The sequence below is a fragment of the Homalodisca vitripennis genome, chromosome 3, assembly GCF_021130785.1.
Source record: "Homalodisca vitripennis isolate AUS2020 chromosome 3, UT_GWSS_2.1, whole genome shotgun sequence".
NCBI classification, from domain to species: domain Eukaryota; kingdom Metazoa; phylum Arthropoda; class Insecta; order Hemiptera; family Cicadellidae; genus Homalodisca; species Homalodisca vitripennis.
This window is the reverse complement of record NC_060209.1, coordinates 38,407,457-38,427,321: the sequence shown is the minus strand read 5'-3', so window position 1 is coordinate 38,427,321 and position 19,865 is coordinate 38,407,457. Positions and strand designations below refer to the sequence as shown.

Below are 19,865 nucleotides of genomic sequence, written 5' to 3'. Positions count from 1 at the left end.
AAAACCAGTCAAATCAAAGTTTAAAATTTTTGTTTTTGATGCATTTATTACCATTGCATTCCTGTTACACCAATTGTTCAGTAAAGCTAAGTCATGAATTATCGACTCTTTAATTGTAGCCCAGTTTTCAGACGAATACAAGAATGCAATATCATCGGCAAATGCTATGATTTCTCCACGAAACTTTTCTAATAAGAGATCATTAATAAAGAAGGAAAAGAGATCTGCCGATAGAACTGAGCCTTGAGGAACGCCGATATTTACTAAATTTATGTCACTCAAAACGTTGCGTATTCGAACTTGTTGTTCTCTATTTTGAAGAAAAGTTAGAAACCAATTTAGTGTAGGGCCTCTAATGCCGGTTACTTCTAGTTTTGTTAAAAGATAATCATGACGGACTAAGTCAAACGCTTTTCTGAAATCAATAAATAAGCCTGTTACTTTTTTGCCAGAATTTAAATTTGTATAAACCATAGTATGCATAAGTTTTTCAATCGCGTCCTCTGTACTTTTACCTTTTTTAAAACCGAATTGATTGTTAGAAATAGCTGGATCATTGACAGAAAACGAATTTAGTAGGCCTAAAGTTACGTATGACTCTGCTTGTGAAGTTCCTTCCCTCTGCTGAACAATTTCCACTTCAAGCTCATCATTAACGGTAGCATTGACAGTGGTTGGAAGTATTTGTTGGTATGTACCAAACAATTCATTTTTTGTAAGCTCCAACGGATTCGAGATTGGTGGGATTGCGAAGTCACCAACATTCTCAGCAAAGGGAGTTAAACGAGTCGTAGTCACATTGAAAAAATAGCCAATTTTTGGCTCTTTCTCAACAACTTAAGTGCATATCACTTTGCTTTTTAGCAGCACATTTCCTGTACTCCGCGCCACTCAACTTTTTACTCATGATTACACACCACTAAACCACAAAAACATTCACATGCTAAAACTACTGTAATAGAATATTATGACACGAGAAAGTATCAATGACGAGCAGCAGGCTGGCAGGCAGTGCTGCAATTTAAACTCTCAACCACAAGAATTTCCCTCATCAAAAGTTAAATTTCCCGTTGCACCTCTTATACACCAAATCCAATTTCGCCTGGTTTGTTTATATTTCTCCATCGCCCCTAGAAATTTACCGCCCTTGATATAAGCCCAGAGAGAGCGTTTGTATATCTGGGCCAGAGCCTGGATGATTTTGGTACGTCCTGTCATCTGTTGAAGCAGTTAATTGTTTTTGCTTCGATTGCCACTGTCAATATATGCCTTAGTTTTGGGTTCTTTCCCGGTGTACTAAAGTTAGCCAGAACAGTATCAGAAGAAGTGCAAAAACTTCAGAGAATAAGTTTTTTACGATTTCACAATTATTTAACACGAATTAAAATTACTTTAAGTGTCAAAACTTGGAATGAGGTGTGTTGGAATCAATTTTTCTTGTTCCTTTATGCCATGTGCATATATAATATACATTTAAAGGAAATGGAATACAACATATATTAGTATAAGAATCCTTGCAGTTGCCCGTGGCTCCGCCCGAAATTACGTAGGCCTACTATCACTTCTGGTTCGAGTGAATTATATTTACGACGCCAATGAGTTTGCTTTGTTGCGAAGATCAAGTAAATCTGTCAACAAGTGTATAGTTATGGCCATTGCAATTTACTCCGGTTTTAGTATTTGTTGTCCCATAATTGGTTCTGCCATGTTTCCCGATCAAGAAAATATATAGGTACCTACACAAGCCTGAGAAACCTCATTCTCTCTAAAAAAAACGACTAAGATGGACTTTATAACAGTATTTAAATATGTAGTATGAGTTAGATAGTGACTGTCTTTTACATCTGTTTTACAGTACTGACCAAGCACTGGGTATTTAATTTTTGCTAAAATGTACAGTTGAAAGTATATTTTTACTTAGATTTTTAATTGTCTTACTCTATGCTCAACAGCGGTTGCAGAAAAGGTTAAAATAATAATATTGACCTGTTGTAACATGTGATTTGACTAATGTTTCAGCACCAGACAGTCTTCTCCAGTAATGACGGCGTGTTGTCGGCGACGGACGGCTACGAACAGCGAGTCAGCCTGGTTCCTGCGGGTCTACCCATGGGCAAGGGTTCCATCAACCTGACGGCTATCCGCGAGACGGACGCGGGCTGGTACGAGTGTCGTATCTACTTCCCCAACCGCACCCCCAGCACACGGCCCAATGGCACCTGGTTCCACCTGGCAGTCGATGGTACGAGGTCTCATGTTAGTACAGTCCACTACCACCACTCACGATCTTTCGTTCTTTAGTGGTTTAAGGACGTAATTGCTCTAGTGAGATATTGTATTACCCAACTTAATTATCATACTTTCCCAGTAGGATAACTGAAGGGTCGCTAGATCGGTCTTGCCCTTTGGGTCGTTGCTCGTGAACTTTCCTTCGCCTAGCGTACCCTTAGGCCTTAATTTGCTTTCTCTGTTGGAACGGGAGTGGCCACTTAAAATATTACAGACAACATTTTAAGAAGAACTATTTGTTTTATTTCCTTAATAACATGAGTAAACTTCAGAATTGGAACAATAAGGGTTCACAAAAAAGAATTTGTTCACAAAATATCTGTGTTCGTTAGGTTATGTTTTACAACTACGACATTAATTTATTAATTACAATGCTAAAGGTTGGCAATACTGTTCTGCAAATATTATGGGTTGTATCGTTGTATGGGAATTTTATTATTTAAATAAGTATTTGACAATATACATTTCCATGGCTGTACGATCTTGCAAGAGAGACGTAATCTTGCCCGTCGATGTTTTGTTTTGGACTGTTATTAATTCAATGAGTAGTATATGTGCCTAACGTCAATCTAACCTACAGCCTAAAGGTAAATAAATATCTTGACAGCAACTTGCACTGCGGCTGGTGCCCTGTGTACCAATTATACCGCAGTTGTCTACCCTGTACCACGCGCTACATACAAATTGCCCCTTCGATTTTGTCCCTGTCAATTTAGCGCTGCATCTTCGATGAATACGAGCACCACATCGCTTTTCTTGTTTTTAGAGAAAGAATATTCAAAATCATAAACTTTCTTGTTCTGTATTTTTTTATTTGTTGGCTTGTTTTTATATTTTTACATATTTTATCTTGATTAAACTACTATGTTAATAACTGCTATATTTAATAATTGATCTGATTGTAGTGAACTAAGTATGTTTTATTTTGTGCAAGGTGTTTTATTATGTAGGTCTAATAACTAACATGTATTATTTTAGTAATAATAAGTTTTGATAACGCAAGCTTCATGTCTCTTGAACATATCCATCGACGTAAATTCACAAGAAATAGCTTGGATGCCAACTGGAAGAGTAAGAACATGGTGTCGGAGCGTATTATCGGTGCTGTCATGCCTCAAGATTCGATAAAGAAAGAATATTATTTGATCTCCCCTCCACTAGAGCAATGAGTTGACAGGAATATTCTGTGATAGAGTTATTTATAATTCCACCTACAACAATGTATCGAATACTTAGAACACAGGCTTTCACCGCACTACTTTGACTCGTCTCTTAAAAACCCGAACTGGCCCTAAACTGACTATTGCCGCTTCGAACGTTGGTGATTCGGAAGTAAGGAGACCACAATAAAATTCTCACTCAAGGACCGATTTGTTAGAGAGACTCATGCCTCTAGCACTGATTGCGTAGGAGATCATATTTCAACTATTACAATTCTCCACCAAAATATTTGTGGTGTAAGAACTACGAGTCGTAATAAAGATCTGCTAGTCGTGCACCTCAAGAGTGAGGTTATGTATCAGTTTATGAGACGATATTACAGCCAACGCTAAAATCTGTTCCCACTTAAATTATTGTGGTTGTGTAATATCTAGGTGAAAACGAAGGAAATAGATATTATAATTGTATTGTAGAAAACTATTGAGTAAACTGACAACACTAAAAATACTCAAAATTTTAAATGTAATCCATAAAATATAGATAATTAAATAAGATTAAAAATGGAACAATACTCTGAACAAAAAAGATAGTATAGTAGCGCTACTTGAACGATCAGAACTAGCTTTACTGAACAAATGTCTGCCACCCAATCCCTATGTGGATGCAAGGTCTGTCTATAGAAAGTCGACGCCAGAGGTAGATCTATATATATAAAAATGAAACTGTTCGTGTGTAACAGCATCACTCACAAACGGCTGGACGGATTCGCCTAATTTTTTTTTTAATTTGTTCGTCTTGATCTGTAGAAGGTTAGAGGATACTTTTTATCCCTTTCCCGATTCAGGATTCCGCCCCACTGGTTACAGAAATACCCGTAAGAAATGCATTGCAGCAAACATATGTTATTAAGTGAAAGAGTCTTTTCAAATTTTTAATCAGCTGTTCTTTGTAAACATATATAATGCGACAAAAAATATATTTATATATAAATTTCTTTACACTTATAGTTTTAAAGCATAGAGTAAGCTTAAGAGAAACGACAAATTTTGTTTAAACTGTTTCTGCAATCATAATATATAAAAATGAATGTTTGTGTGTTTGTCCTTTATAGACTCAGAAACTATTGGACCGATCACTATGAAAATTTGTATTTTTCTATGTAGAAGGTTTATACGCAATGCCCATTGATGTAACTAACCACCAGGCTGTACTGCAAGATATAAAAGTTATCAAAGCGCCTGCACATTATAAACTGCAATTACAACACAGTAGTTACGTATATTAAAATATCCAAACACTATTTGAAGGCAAAGAAATATACGGGCAAAGCTTAAGAGACGCGTGCGAAGCCGCGGGAAACAGCTAGTAATACCTATTCTTGCTTCTGACCAACGTACGGTGTTATTATTCTGATCAGCTGTTCTGACTGGGTGGCTATTTTTTCCGCTGTAGATTACAGTGTACATTATTTGATTTGAATTGTAATTTCTCGTCACTTAATCGCTGCATCGATTTCATACTCTTCCAGTGTTGATAATAAAGTGCTCTTATTACAATGATATATTATATTACTTCTAAACAGACCTTCTCCTATTTCACTCATATGTTGATTTTCATCCGGCAGATTTGGCCGAGAGTAGATTTTTCTTTGTTTAATAGGTACGGTATTCTTTGTATCTTTCAATGAACGACCGGTGTGTCACATTTAATTTTTGGCACAGTCATTGCATACTATTTTTTATGTACTCCAGTCTTATCTAAAAATCAGCTTGCCAATGGCGCAGTGTAGCGGGAACAACGGTTAGCGCAAGATAACCAGATCAAGCAACGTCGAGCGTGGCTGCTGCTTGGATGGGTGACCGCTGAGCGATCCCGTCCTTGCAAGAATCCCGCCTACCCGGCTATTGGTGGTGGTTCGGAAGCCGTTGGTCCCGAGGTTAAGTGTTATAGAGGGCTTCTTAACCCTAAGTTCTCCTTGTAAAATAAGACTTCTTTACTTTACTTTTTACATTACTTATCCAGTACAAACCTGCTTATTTAGTTTTCAATATGTTTTTTAATTTATTTGTTGAGTTAAAAGCTATATTTATGTCGTGTTTCTTTAATTCTCAAGCAATAGTATTGAGCACAGAATTATTAAATTCAATAAATGCATATTTCCCCACATTAGCTATGTCTATTTAATTTTTTAACCATTTTGACCTTGTGCTTTCTACTAATTTATTGATTTTACTATTAAACGTTGCCATATATTTTATTTCATTGGTATAGTTTTCAGGGTTTAACAAATCTGTGTATTATTGATGTGTAGGGGCATAATTTTGAGAATTGGATCCTATGAATGGATGTTTGGCTAGTGGTTGTCGGTTTTCAATATATATGCTTTAATCAAATATATAATTCTTCTCCTCTAATGTTAGATCTAAAAAATCAGCTTGTTTCTTCTAGCAATTTCTACAGTGAATTTTGTTCTGATAATTATGTAACAATTTTAACTGTCAATCTCTAATGGGCATACCGTATCTATTCTTTGCACCTTTGGCAATCCATGGAAAAATGTTGTTGCTTGATTCGTTACACAGTACGAAGATGCTGAATTTTTGCTAAGGAAGTCATATCGGTGCCCTGTAATGTCGGTTTGTTATGAAGTTAGGTGCAATCTACAAAGAAACTCTTCAGATGTGTTATGTCGTTAAAGATACAAGCATTATAGGATATTTGTAGTTTTGTACTATTACAATTCTTTATTGCCATCCTGAGTCTGTTTTACTTTTGGTTTTTACTACCATTGATGATTTAGTAACTGCATTCAAGAAATAACATTGAAGTCATGGATGATATTAGGTGGGAACCTGCTGACAGTGCCGCCCACGAACCAGACCATCATGGAGGGCAAGGCTGTGGAGCTGACTTGTGTTACCAAGGAGGCAGACTCTGTCATCAGTTGGTACAAGGTAAGGACTTTATGTTCTATGGTTTGTATACTCAATAAACCCATTCAAACAAGAACGTAGCCAGGAAAAAATTTCGTGGGAACCAGACAACTGATATTTTCCCGTAGTGGACAGAGAGTAAGGCCCCATTTTGTTCCTTAAAAAGTTCTTGACTCGTTTCTTTGTTGAGAACGATCTTTCAGCAGTACATGTCAGTAGTACTGAATTATTTAAATAATCAAATTTGTTTTACAAAAAATTAAAAATTTGAGGGAGATCCGGGCCCCTTGGACCCCCCTCACTGGCTACGTCCCTGCATTCAAATAAATCTGTTTTTGAAAGGAGTCCAAGTAAGTTAGTAATACTGTAATATAAGATCTTCATATATTTAGTTGTCTATTAGACATTAATTTTAATTCTACACAAAAATGTATTGGAGTATCTATTTCAAAGTTCAGTTTGACAGGACATTTATTTAGAAGTAGGAGTATAATTCCAGATTGTAAGAGCTAGAGTATTTTGTATAATATACTGTTAATTATTTTATATTGTTTATTTGATTTATAAATGAATGAAACACATTTCACTTCCTGAAACTGTAACTTACTTGCATACTGTAACAATTTCAAAGTTTTATCTTAAGCTGTTTTTATTTGGGCCTACACTACTTGCCTTCCTGATTTACCTAACATGCTTGTAATTCCTTATGAAGTGATAAAAAATAGTCTTCTACTTTTCTTGAAAGTTATTATAGAACTATGAATGACTATGAATTTAAAATAAAAAAAAAATATTTTCCCACTAAACAATTGGTTGCATCACCTTAATATTCACAACTCAAATAATTTGAATGCTTCTACTTCCTCCAGAACCATTCATATTATGTTGTATCACGATATTTTTTTCTCAGTAACTTTTATAATAAAAGTTTATTTATGCTTAGAATTAAGATGCTCCAATAACTTTATATATTATTTTCCCTTTAGGAGTCTAAGATGATAATCAAGTAGTTCAGCTTTTAGGTTCAATTAGCAGAATATACAGTGTTACACTTCGGTTGATGTAAAAACATCATAAATGTGTTGGTTGTATATACTTATCCGATATGTCAGTTAGGACCCAGTACACTTTGCACCAAGTTGCTATTTGAAAATGGTAAAAATAATTACTGCACTATACTTAAAAAATATGATGAGCTCTTTTCGTGTAAAATGTTGCCTGTTTATTAAAAACAATGTGCTACATGCCCCAACAAATATAACGTGCTGGTATAAATCTCCTCAAACTTCTATATTACCAGGATGGTGTGATTCTCTCCGAGTTGCCGGACCTGCTGTCCCGATCATGGATAGCGCCTGAAGGCTCTCTCACCATCAGACAGGCCAGCATGGACGACCTGGGCTCATTTACCTGTGAGGTTGTCAACCAGAAGGGAGAGAAACAAGCTGCTAGCTCATTTCTCAACGTTACGTGTTCGTATTGTTTTTTATTTTAGACTATTTACTTCAGTAAAGTAATAAACAAGAACTGAACTCTGCATTCCAATTTAACAGATCATAAAACAGTGTTTAATTCATTCTAAACCAATTAAATTTGGCTAAGCAATTTCTTGTTTACGTTCTAACCATTTTTTTAAATGTGAGATTTCTTTATTTTAATTGATAATCCCATAACAAATTGTTCTCCACTAGAAGACTTTACACCTCTTACATTTTGTGTACACTTATCTTCCTTTACAACAATAATTTGTTTGCATATCCCTACTACAGATATGTTCCTATCAGTGGCATGTATAAATTGGGGAATGGAATTACAAGTCCTTACCAAAATTTAAAAATCCTTGTTTTTTTAGAAACTTAAAAAAATTAGAGATGAGTTGTGTATTTGGTACCAGTTTGAATTTAGGTTATGAAGCTGGTACCAACAATGTTGAGATCTGCTGTAATATGGGATTAAAAACTGAGAAAAGAGACTTGGAGAGAAAAGAGATTTATGGAGACGCCCATAAATGCATACCTCCTTTGGATTAGCATAATGAGACATACAGTACAGTGTCTTTATTGACACATGGTACTATAGTAGGGGCTTAGTAATTACAGATAATTTATTTTTTTATTTTTGTGGTGCATTTATCCCCAGAATCTATTTTGGATTAAATAGCTTATCCTCAACAGCTTAGCGTTGTTTCCTTCATAATTAAACATCTGGTAAGGTCCAAACAATAATAATAATAGTTTTCCTAGTAGTTTAAACAGTTTCATTAACATGTGTTATGGGGTTTTATAAAACAATTATAAAAATTAACTCAGGCGAATTTCAACTAATTATACAGTGCATTTATTGCAATAACTTTTGTACTTTAACCAGAAAGTACCCTACAAATAGATTTTAGTTTCTGATTCTGTTAGAGCCATTCTATATATTTGCTGCTCTATTATAATTAATAGTTTCCAAAACGTGATTCAATTTTCAGAGGTGACCAGAACTTTAATACAAAAAAAGCCTACTTTTAAGAACATAATTTTAAAAAGATTTCTAGGAAGTGTTGTCCAGGTTCCTCAATGGTAAAGGTCAAATTCATAATTCTTAACACCTTCACTGTGGCACTATACTGATTGATTTTAAGTAATCTAACACACACTATTGTGTCTGCCGCGGTGAACGTGTTAAGCTCCCTAGAAGGCTGGGGGCCTTACAGTTCAGTAAGCCCTCATTAAAGATCAATCTTATATCCTTATACATGAAACCCAGTTAAGGAAACATTTACACTGATTACAAAACTTGTGTATTATATATGTGTTAGTTCAAATTGCAATTATAATTACTATAGTGACAAGCAGCGTCAACGATAAGTATGTATAAGAATTTTTCACAAAATATTTATATATATATATATATATATACTATATATATAATAATTCGTTTAATAAATGTATAAAAATCATTAATATGGGTAAAGTGAAGAAAAAGAATCATTAGTGAATTTAGAATTATATCTTAGGACTGGAACCTTCTGCATTAAGCTTTTTATAATTTTCGCCTCTCTCTATTGATCTATGTTGTTTATAAATAATTCCAAAAAACTGTGTAATGGAGCTAAATGTATGCACTGCCGATATTAATATTAATCATGTTAATGATTTTCTGTATTCAGTCTAAAATGGAAAATGCAGTATAATTTTGGCAAAGCAATGTCAGAACTCTAAAATAGTGTATAGCAACAATTATATTCCATTCTATTTTAATTTACAGTCCTGAAATAAACCAGTTTGCAAAATCGAACATGAGAGATTAGAATTATTCTAAAGTACAATATTTTTTGGATTTAGCCTGTATTATTTAATATCTGTAAGTTAGTAATTTCAAAATCATACGTGAATGGTGATGATGAATTAATATAAACTCTTGTGATGGTGGCAGATCCAGCCAAGATAGTCTACTCTCCTCGAGAGATATTCCTCCCCTACGGTAGACCGACACTTCTGGATTGTCACTTCAGAGCAAATCCCCCACTCATCACTCTCCGCTGGGAGAAAGATGGCTTCCTCTTCGACCCACTTAATGTTCAAGGGGTCTTCTACAGGAAGAATGGATCACTGTTTTTTGAAAGGGTGTGTTAGTATTTTAAATTTGACTTGTTTTTATTGTTTCCATACTGGTTATAGAATCATACATTAGAAAAATTAATGCCTTTATTTATTAGATTTACTATTATTCAGTGGTATGAACACTTTAATACAAATATGATGAAATCTACTACTTAACATTTTAACTAATGTTGGCATATACAGATAACTGCTGCTATAACCTTTTCGAGTGAACTTTTGATATTCTTTTGTAAAATTCTGAATTTTCAGCTAGCAACAAAAATATTACATTATATCAACAATACTCCATACGTAGAGAAGTTATTTTTTCACCTTTTTATGGGAGCAGGATAATTTTTTGTAACTGTTTTAGTGTAGCTAAAAATTAAATAACTATAAGAATACTTCACACTGTTCATCTTAGCAAAACATTTTCTTTCTTGTAGTTAATTTTTGTAGTTAAATATACTTATAAGATGTATAAATTGTAACACAGTGCCGCTTTAATAGGAAATCACTCATTATTTCAGTGAGTAAAATTTATTGAGAAAATGATTAGCTGAAAAATATTTTGCAACAATCATCCATACTGAGATATGATAAACTTGCTATATACATCACAAGGCCACCCAGATTCATTCTATACATTTTAATCTCATACTTGCTCATAACTTGATACTCACAGTCCTACCAATCTAAAAAAAAACTCAAGGACGAACAGTGTTTTATTTCCTAATAGCCAACAGAAAAAAAGGAAGACCTATAATCTTACACCAAATTAAAACAGTAGTTTTAGTCACAGCTTTATATTAATAAACCTTATATTAATGCTATTATTCTCTCAGCACTCATTCTGTGTTATTAGGTTTTGAATTGAGTTTCAATTTTGGAATACTATGACAAACTCCTGTAGTAATTATTCTATTATTGTAAAAAATATAAATCAATATACTCACTAATATAATCAGACTACGGAGTTTTGGTACCAATGGACTTGCTAGACAAACTGTTAGATATGATTAAGTAAGTTTTTGTGATAAACAAGTTCAAACATGTAGTCAGAGAATTGCTATTATCTGTGCATAGTCAAGTAGGTTATCTGTGCAAAATATACATTAAGTCAGGATACCCAAGATTTTATCCTTACATTTGGATTTTTGTAAGTCTGTGAATAGGTAAAGTAGATTTGTTAGAAATAATCTCACTTGGGAATTCTTGCTCCAATTCCTCTTGACATAAAGCAAATGGTTTAGTTTAGAAATATTCCTCCATTCCATAATAAACACTTTCTGAGCTTTGCTAAAAACAATGTTTATGTCATAACTGTAATAAATTCTTAGTAAACAAAATAAAATGATCAACCAATGCAAAATTAAAATTTAGCTGTTAGGTAATAAAGTAAAGGAAGTAGGTTTGCCAAATTATGTATTTGAATTTTTCTTAAACATTGGTTTTTTCGTACTTGTAAATTGTGTTGCAATTAAAAAGAAACTAAATATAAAAACATTTACATTGACACGAGATTTTTATTAAATATTTGTGTGAATGATACTCTATAATTATCAAAAAAATCAATATTAATTCTTTAACAGTCATGCTTGAGATATATCATGCAATACAGGTTTTGTGCGCAACTGAAATTCTCGAATTAACTTATTTACAAATTATCACACGTTTGCTTTTGTGATAACAGCTGGTATTTTTCATTTTGTGACTTTGGGCCCTATTTAAGTTGAAAATTAATATGAGATCCTTATTCAAGCAGTGCTGTGGGCTTGTGGATATTAATCAAGCTAATTTGATGTCACATTTGTCAAAAAGTGTGTGAGTTTGGGAGGATTTATCTTATTTCTGTTTGTTGATATATGATATATTGTGACTTAACAAATTATTGTGTTGTGATAAATGATACAATGGTGTTAACCACAATCAAGTTGAAGTGGCCTGTCCAGGTAGATGAGTCACACTCCGGGGAGTACACATGTACACCATTCAACTCTCTGGGCACAGAAGGTCCATCACCCCCCATCCACGTGGTGGTCCAGCGACCCCCTGTGTTCACAGTCACCCCCCAGAACCTCTACCTGCGTAAGGTTGGAGACAGCATAGAGATCCCCTGCGATGCTCTCGATGGTGACGGAACCCACAGACCCACCATTGTCTGGTTTAAGGTCACTCTTCAAATATTTTTATAAAATTATTATAGTCAACACCAAATGCGTTTTTTAAGTGATAAATCAATGTTTATCTGGCTGGTTTGCACTTGCCAGTAGAACGTACACTGGATACACCAAAAGCCGTTGTGTCACTTAAATCTGGGCAACCCAATGGATGTCCAGGAACGGCACATCACTAATGTTGTGATAATGGGATAAAAAGGGCTGGTCTAGTTTATAATGTAGGAGACTGTTAGAATGGATGGGACTCTCTTAATGTTAAAGCCTAAACAAGAGAAAGTATGGCTTCCTTCGCCCGCTGTGACTGGAAGAGTCTGGTGCAGACGTAGCCTCTCCCTCTTCCAAGGAGACATGACTTAGATAATTCCTGTTAACCCTTATCATGGTATATTAACAGCCCTTACCCATCCTGAATATCCTGTCACACTGGAAGCAGCACAAAAGTCCTCTTAGGACTGAGTGCAATGAGGGTTTTCTCATTTCCTTGTTCTGAGTGATAAAAACTTAATGTTAAATCTTCCAAAAGGTTTTCAATAACTTTCACAAATTATTAGGGTAACAAGAATTTCTACCATTGTATGCCTCTACTGTTGTATGTCTGTTACATCTTATTTCTTCTCTTATAATATAAATTAACCACTTCCTTAATTTCGTTTCGATTTTATTTTCAATTTTTTGATCCACACTATGGGAGTAGTCCACCTTTAATATTTCAATGATTGAACAAAAATATATACATTTTCTTATTGTCTTTTTTCTATATTTGTTTTGAGTGTGGACTACACTCTTTTCTCCCTTATAGAAACTTTTATTTTCTCGTTTATTCTTTTCTTTCCTGTTCTCATCAGTTTTAAACTCTGTGCTTCCTTACCAAATCTGTTCAATAATTATCACATGCAATATCTATACTTACATAATTAATTAACTGTTGTGCTTCAAAACTCCAGAAGGACGGCACGCCGCTGCCTGCTGGTCGAGCTGTAGTGACTGGGGGTAACCTGACTCTCAGCAACATACACGAGAATGACGGAGGACTGTACCAGTGTGTGGCCAGCAACGAGGCCGCCACTATCACATCAGAGACTGAGCTGATGGTGGAGAACTCTGTGCCTCGGGCTCCTCACAACCTCACTGCTGAGAGCACACTGACCAGCATCACAGTGCGTTGGCTACCAGGAGGCTCCCGGGCCAGCGGAGACTTTAGTATCTGGTGAGAACATGTCACTTCTTACAATGTGTTCAGAACAATTCACTTGGTTCTCAATCAGGACCTTTGGAAGTTATATCGATTCATGAAGGAGTTCAGTACAGTTTAAATAGACTGTAGTCGTTAATAACACTGAGAATCCAGAGGAGGATTAATTTCTGGTTGGTTTATATGCGCCAATATGATCTATACTGGGTACAGAAAAAACTATTTGTCTCTGATATCTTGACAATAACGGCACTTAATAATCTGATGTTGAGGTATTGGGGTAAGGGGTCTAGTTTACTGTACTGTATGAATTGAAACTGCAGAGGATGAAAATTCGAGTGGGTACGGCTTTCTTAACATTAAAAGTTTCAGAATCTTGAACAAGAGGAAGAACCCTCCTGCTTGGAACCAGGTCCTGCTCCTTTTATTGCCAGATGCTGGAGCAGGTCTAGCCTACTACCATACTTTCAAGTTGGTATGACAGACATTTCCCACTATCCCCCCTTATGGTGCTAGTACAATGAGATGTCACCAGAAGGTGGCTTCAATCCCTTAGTCTTATGTATCTTGAATATTCTGTCACTTTTCAATTAAATTCAAATATTATTTATTCATAGATTATTTCATATTATTTCATTCATGATTGCAAACGATAGCGAGGACAGAACTCACAATATGTACTAAAAATTATTGGATATTAAAATAGTTAAAATTCAAAATATTCATGAAGGCTGTATAGTGTGGTCTTTCAGTTTAAATATTCATTATAAATATTTTTTTATTTAGTTTTTCTTTTTATTTCTTTCATGTACACAGTAATTTGTTATAAAATTCACTACCTTGATAAGACAGTTTGTTTTTTTTAAGTTCTAAACTATGCTGATCAGAAGCAATTATTCTTAAATACTAAACTTTGGAAGCCGATCAGAAGACCTTTTAGATTGAAGGTAGCTAGTTGCAGTTGAAGTTGTCTAGAGAAAAAGTGCACTCTGAAAACCACTGATAATGTCAACAGCTTTGGAACAGTTTGTCAACTAACAATGTTAAGGGGTCTGAAAGGGTTAAATAGTAATTTCTGAGTAAATTTATTAGTCACATTGTATTAAGCAGTACTCTAGCTTCAGTGTTAAACTTAATAACAAAAATCAACCAATGAAAATTAGATAACTATAACCGCTATGCATAAACTATAATTTAAGTTTTGACTAATCCAAGCAATGAAAAAATAAAAGAACATAGTTAAATTATTTTTTATCTTAAAATGAGATCAGTTATTTTTTTAAATACATTTCTAATGAAGTGTTTTACTTACTTATATTTGTACGTACAATCACGTCTGCTAATTTCTTTAGTTTTCTACATTGTAAGTTTTCTATATAAAATCAATATATTATTTACATTTTCACATATATTCAGTTCCGATTGTCTGACCCCTGTTACAAGACAGTGAAATTGAGTAGAATTTAATAGCCTCATAAAATATCTCACTTACAAGTCATGAAAGATTGCCATGAAATTTTATTTAGTCTCTGTAAAGCCTTCTTCAAAGTGCTTCTTGAAAGAAGTATTTTCTGTAACCATTAGAAGAACCAATGTACTCATCAGAAGTAAATGTACAATGACGACCATATTACCTAAAAAGTTGCTTGAGATAATGAAATTTAATATACTCAAAGTTTATATTAATTAAAAATGTATAATAATAAGGCGTTACTATTCTGTTGTCACAAGGACATAGCCAGCAAGGGAGTCCAAGGCGTCCAGACCAACTCCCCCAAAATTTTAAATTTTTTCAATAATTTTTTTAGCAGACTGTTACAATTTAAATTATTCAGTATTAATGACATGTACTGCTAAAAAGATTGTTCTCATCATTGAAACAGATAAACTTTTCAAGGAACAAAATGAGGAATGAGAGGTCCCCCCCCAAATGTTTTCCTGATTACGCTCTAGTGTTGTCATATACAAAATGAGGATTTTATTTATGCCAGTTCAAAATTAATAGCCTTACAGCAAGATGAATTATTTCCACCTTCTCACAACACAGGTATCGACCCACGGATATGTCTGAATGGCGCACCATGAGAATCCAGTCCCGCGGCAGCTCCGAGGCTACGGTGGGCAACCTACTCCCAGGCCGAGAGTACGAGCTGATGGTGCTCAGCCAGGACTCACAGGGTGACGGCATGTTCAGCAAGGCTTTGCGAGCCAGAACAAAGAGTAAGTCATGTTTACTCTTCTACGAGCTTTTCCGAGCTGCTTTTAGTGGAAACTGGAGGCATTCATTCTTTCATTTTGACTACGATAATGTAGCTTTTAAACGTAAAACTAATGAAGTTTCATATTTATTAGCCCCTGGATTGTTTAAATAATCTATGAAAATGTAACTTACGTTAGCAATTTTTGTTTTTCTGCTTTTTATCAATGAAGTATAGAGTTTTAAATTTTCATGTATTTTATATTTGTGTCTGTGTGTATCTAATTTTAACTCAGTTTTAACATCATTGACATTCCTGCAGAGGAGATAAATAATTTATATCATTCTTACACCTAACTGGTGATGATGTTTACATCAAAACCGGTCTTAGGGATAAAAAGCAGGATTGTTAAGGTAAGTTACCTTTTAATCAGATAATAAAGTTTATTATGTGAAAATGAATATTGGAAAAATTCCTATTTGACTAGACATTAATAAAAAATGAAATGCATTGCATTTAAAAATGAGTAGTTCCTAATATTATTTGATTTAGCGGAAGTTCTATAGGGAAGTTTGAGTATTTAGGAAATACTTAATTGGTATGTCAGAGAGTGTTTTTTCAGAATGTCACCTGGTTTGTTATTATCAAAATTGAAATTTTACACACTCTAATATTAATAAAGTTGTAAATAGTAAAATGTACATTCATATTGCTCTCACATTGCAGCACCCCCACCTGGGTATACCCAAGAGAACCCTGCGAGTCCTCAGCCCTGGCATACTCCAACTGGAGCTTCCATAGGTTAGTTTGTATAATTAAAGCTTTCTAAAAAATTATTGGTGTATTAATAGCATTTTGAAACAATTTCAATCTGAAGAACGTACTAAATTTGTTTATGCAGCACAATGTCTTAATTCTTGGTTACAGATCCATTTCAGCAGATATCTCGACCATTGAATGTGCGAGTAGAGCTGTCTGCAGAGGGTTACCTGGTGGAATGGGACCCACCCACATTAGGAGTGGACATCTTGGACCATTATGTCGTAAGGTGGTTCCGGCACGGCCATGAGCAGCTGGCAGAGACCATGGAAACCAATGCCAACTCTGTCTCTAGTAAGTTGTTAAAGCAGTAAATTTGTCTCAAAACTTTAACAAACTGTAAATACAATAAGGAATTTATGAAAAATAATTTTTTTACAGTTCCCAATTTGGAGGAGCAGTCGACATATATCTTCACGGTTACCGCAGTGACGAACAACAAGTACATGTCGGAGAGTGACCGGCTGACGCTACAGGTGCCAGCTAACGGACGCACACGTGTCGCTACCCTCGCCACCGCCATGGGCGTGGGACTGCTGCTGGCAGCACTGGCAACCGTGTGGTACGTGCGGCGGTGGTATCGAAACAATCAGCTCAAGGGCACCCACATCAGTTCCTCATGAACATCTACTGGACATGTATATATCGTGTATTTATTGTTTCATACTGTGAAGACTGAAAGGTCTCTCTGGAAATAAAGACCACATTACCCAAGTGGCATCATGTGAATCCGCATATTACAATTTTAATTAACATGAATGAAGGCTGTTGTCTCATGGAAAGTGAATTGAACGGTCCAGTCAGAGACCAGTTTCAAGCCTAATCAGGTTTTTGCACAAACTGTCAACATTTGGAAACAAAAACGCCACCAATCATTTTAATAAATATTTTACTTCTACAGATAACCGAATGAAATTAAACTCAATTTTTCAGTTTTTTCAACTAAATATACAATTTTTTAAATAAAAAACATGATTATTTCCTGACATAATTTCTCATAAAGCATGTAATCTAAAGTTTATGTATAATTAATATACTTTGTATTAATATAAAGTCAGAGATTTTTAAATCAATTTGACATTTAACTAAAATACAGTACGGTTAAAAAAATTAAAGAACAGAAAAGAAATGAACGGAATTGAATTTCAGTTCTCAAGTAGCTAGTAAAAGTGATCTAGTACAAAGAGTGTGATCCTATGTTTAAAATACAGTCCAATCTTGATAATCCGACAGATATGGGACCAGCACACTGTCGGATTACCAATGTTGCCATTTACACAATTCATAAATAACCTATAATCAGTAAGAAACGTAAAATAAGCAAACACAATACTGTAAGAACAAACTGTTTTATTGTACATACATAATAATTATGTATGTACAATAATTATTATAGTATAATGAACAAACTGTGCATACATAATATATTAGTGAAAACTCTTAAAATACCATCTTTACACTTTAAAAAATCAAACACAGATTTTTGCTTCTTTTTACTTAAAGATTCTGCTCGTACACTTGTACAGTACTACAGTGGCCTGAGCGGCCAGCGCCGATTGCCGATAGCCTTTTTCGAGCGTGTCGGACTGGCAAATGTCGGATTATCAAGATTGGACTGTAGTTGCCTGTAGAATGCTCTGAGGTGTCTCTTCACTAAACCATACGCTGGCAACACAAGCATTTATAATTAAATTCTTCCTCATTCCACGACTAAAATCAGAATTTTGTTCTCACTAATCAAGAAAGAACATAAACATTTTCATTAACAAAATATGGCAATTTTATATTTTAATATTAATTTAACATCAAATTGATATTGTGTGCTCTATGGGTTTACCTACTTAACCATATGAGCTGTAATAGTAGATGTAACTTATTTCAAGTAATTTATTATCCTACAGTTGATTGATTTATTATGTTGTAATTACCTCAAGTTGTACACTTGTATTTCTCCTTGTGCTATAAACAAAGCACCTGTAATATGTATATTTGACCAGTAATAGAAATGAATTACCACTGTGAAATCATGTTATTCACAAACCCTGTAACTCTGTAATTATACTTTAACAGGTACATTCAACTAAATGAATATTCAGTTTAATAAGTCTAATTAACCCGTTGACAAGTGCAAACTGCTTTAAATAAAACCAACAATATGCTTAGGTCTAAGACGTTGGACTTTGGGTCTCAGTTGAGATAGCGCAGGTTCAAATCCTGTCTGTGACTGAAGCACTTTCTATCAGTACCGTGGATCTTGTACTGTATCCGACACTCCCCTTTGTTTTGTTTCATAAGATCCTCACAGAGGCCCGTGGCTCATGAGGACAGATGGAATAAGACTAAGAAAAGTGATCGGCCTCTCCTTTAAAAAAAACTTTTAAATTGTGTAATAGGTCTATTTGACCAGAAGGAAATCAAACCTTAATGCTTAAAATAGATCTAAACATTACAATATTTCCCACTACCATAAAATAAAGATCTAGAATATGCAAACTGACACAATTGAGATAACCAAATAATTTCCATAACACTCTGTTAGATATCTGTACATGTGAGTAAGAACATTAATTAAAAGCACTAGCACAAGGAAAATGTAAGCTACCTCATATGAGGCCAAAGAGCTAATTCTTTTCACATTTTGCTATCCTTTGGCACATTTGTCTCCGGGTTAAAATCTGAAATGTAAATTTGCACTTTGTGATTTTTTGACAACTCTGTTTGTTAACTATAGTCCCCATGCAAATGTGAAGCTTTTGGAAAAAAGAGAGTAAAGCTATAGGGAAGTAACGATTATTATTTATAAAAAATAAAGGTGTTTAACATTGTTAAAATATACTTTTCAAATATAGATGCCACGTTTTTACTACTTATTTTTATTATTTTGTATATACACATACAATATTATATTTCCTTTAATAAAACTTAGTAATATAAACAACTTGCACCAGTTTTTCGAGGTCATTAAGTTTCTATTCTCTCAATAAAGAATTTTATAATAAATAACCATGTAAAATGAAGATGAGCTAAACACGGCACACAGCAATGGTGGATGTTAGCACATCGCAGAAGGTCAATCGTGTATGTACGTATTTCTAGGATATCAAAAGAGGTTTGATCAAAAGTTCTTTAGGTTTTCAAATCAATCGGTTTTCAGGGTTCTAGAAATGTATTGTTTACCATCTTTCTTGTATTCAGCGTTAAGATAATTTAGGTACCGTAGTTTTAATTTATTTAAAATATTTTTAACATTTAATTTTACATGAAATAGTTTAATTTCACTTAGTTTTTAAGTAATCATCTGTTTAATGTAATTTATACAATTTTAATAAAGTGTGGTATTTTTGTTTTGGTCTTGATTTAAATACCTAACTGTGAACTGAACACTTTAGAAACTTGTATTAAAAACTTATGTATATCCAGTCCGTTATTTCTTCAGGCGTGAGCAACTCGAGTCTGCGCACAGGCATCATAGCCCATGCAGGCTCATTTCCCGAGGACAATGTTTT

The 19,865-nt window shown here is 34.3% G+C and overlaps 1 protein-coding gene across 1 annotated transcript in view; it reads left to right on the top strand.

The window, feature by feature from the left end:
- The window catches only part of LOC124356805 (protein borderless), a 46,408-nt gene extending 26,705 nt beyond the window's left edge, over positions 1–19,703 (top strand). Inside the window, exons 3-12 of the mRNA XM_046808014.1 lie at positions 2,020–2,242; positions 6,295–6,404; positions 7,684–7,855; positions 9,804–9,994; positions 11,923–12,141; positions 13,095–13,357; positions 15,390–15,562; positions 16,267–16,341; positions 16,468–16,653; positions 16,741–19,703. Coding sequence (XP_046663970.1) covers positions 2,020–2,242; positions 6,295–6,404; positions 7,684–7,855; positions 9,804–9,994; positions 11,923–12,141; positions 13,095–13,357; positions 15,390–15,562; positions 16,267–16,341; positions 16,468–16,653; positions 16,741–16,982 — 1,854 coding nt within the window. The 3' untranslated portion in view covers positions 16,983–19,703. The remainder of the gene's footprint in view (positions 1–2,019; positions 2,243–6,294; positions 6,405–7,683; positions 7,856–9,803; positions 9,995–11,922; positions 12,142–13,094; positions 13,358–15,389; positions 15,563–16,266; positions 16,342–16,467; positions 16,654–16,740) is intronic.
- Positions 19,704–19,865: the final 162 nt, after the last annotated feature.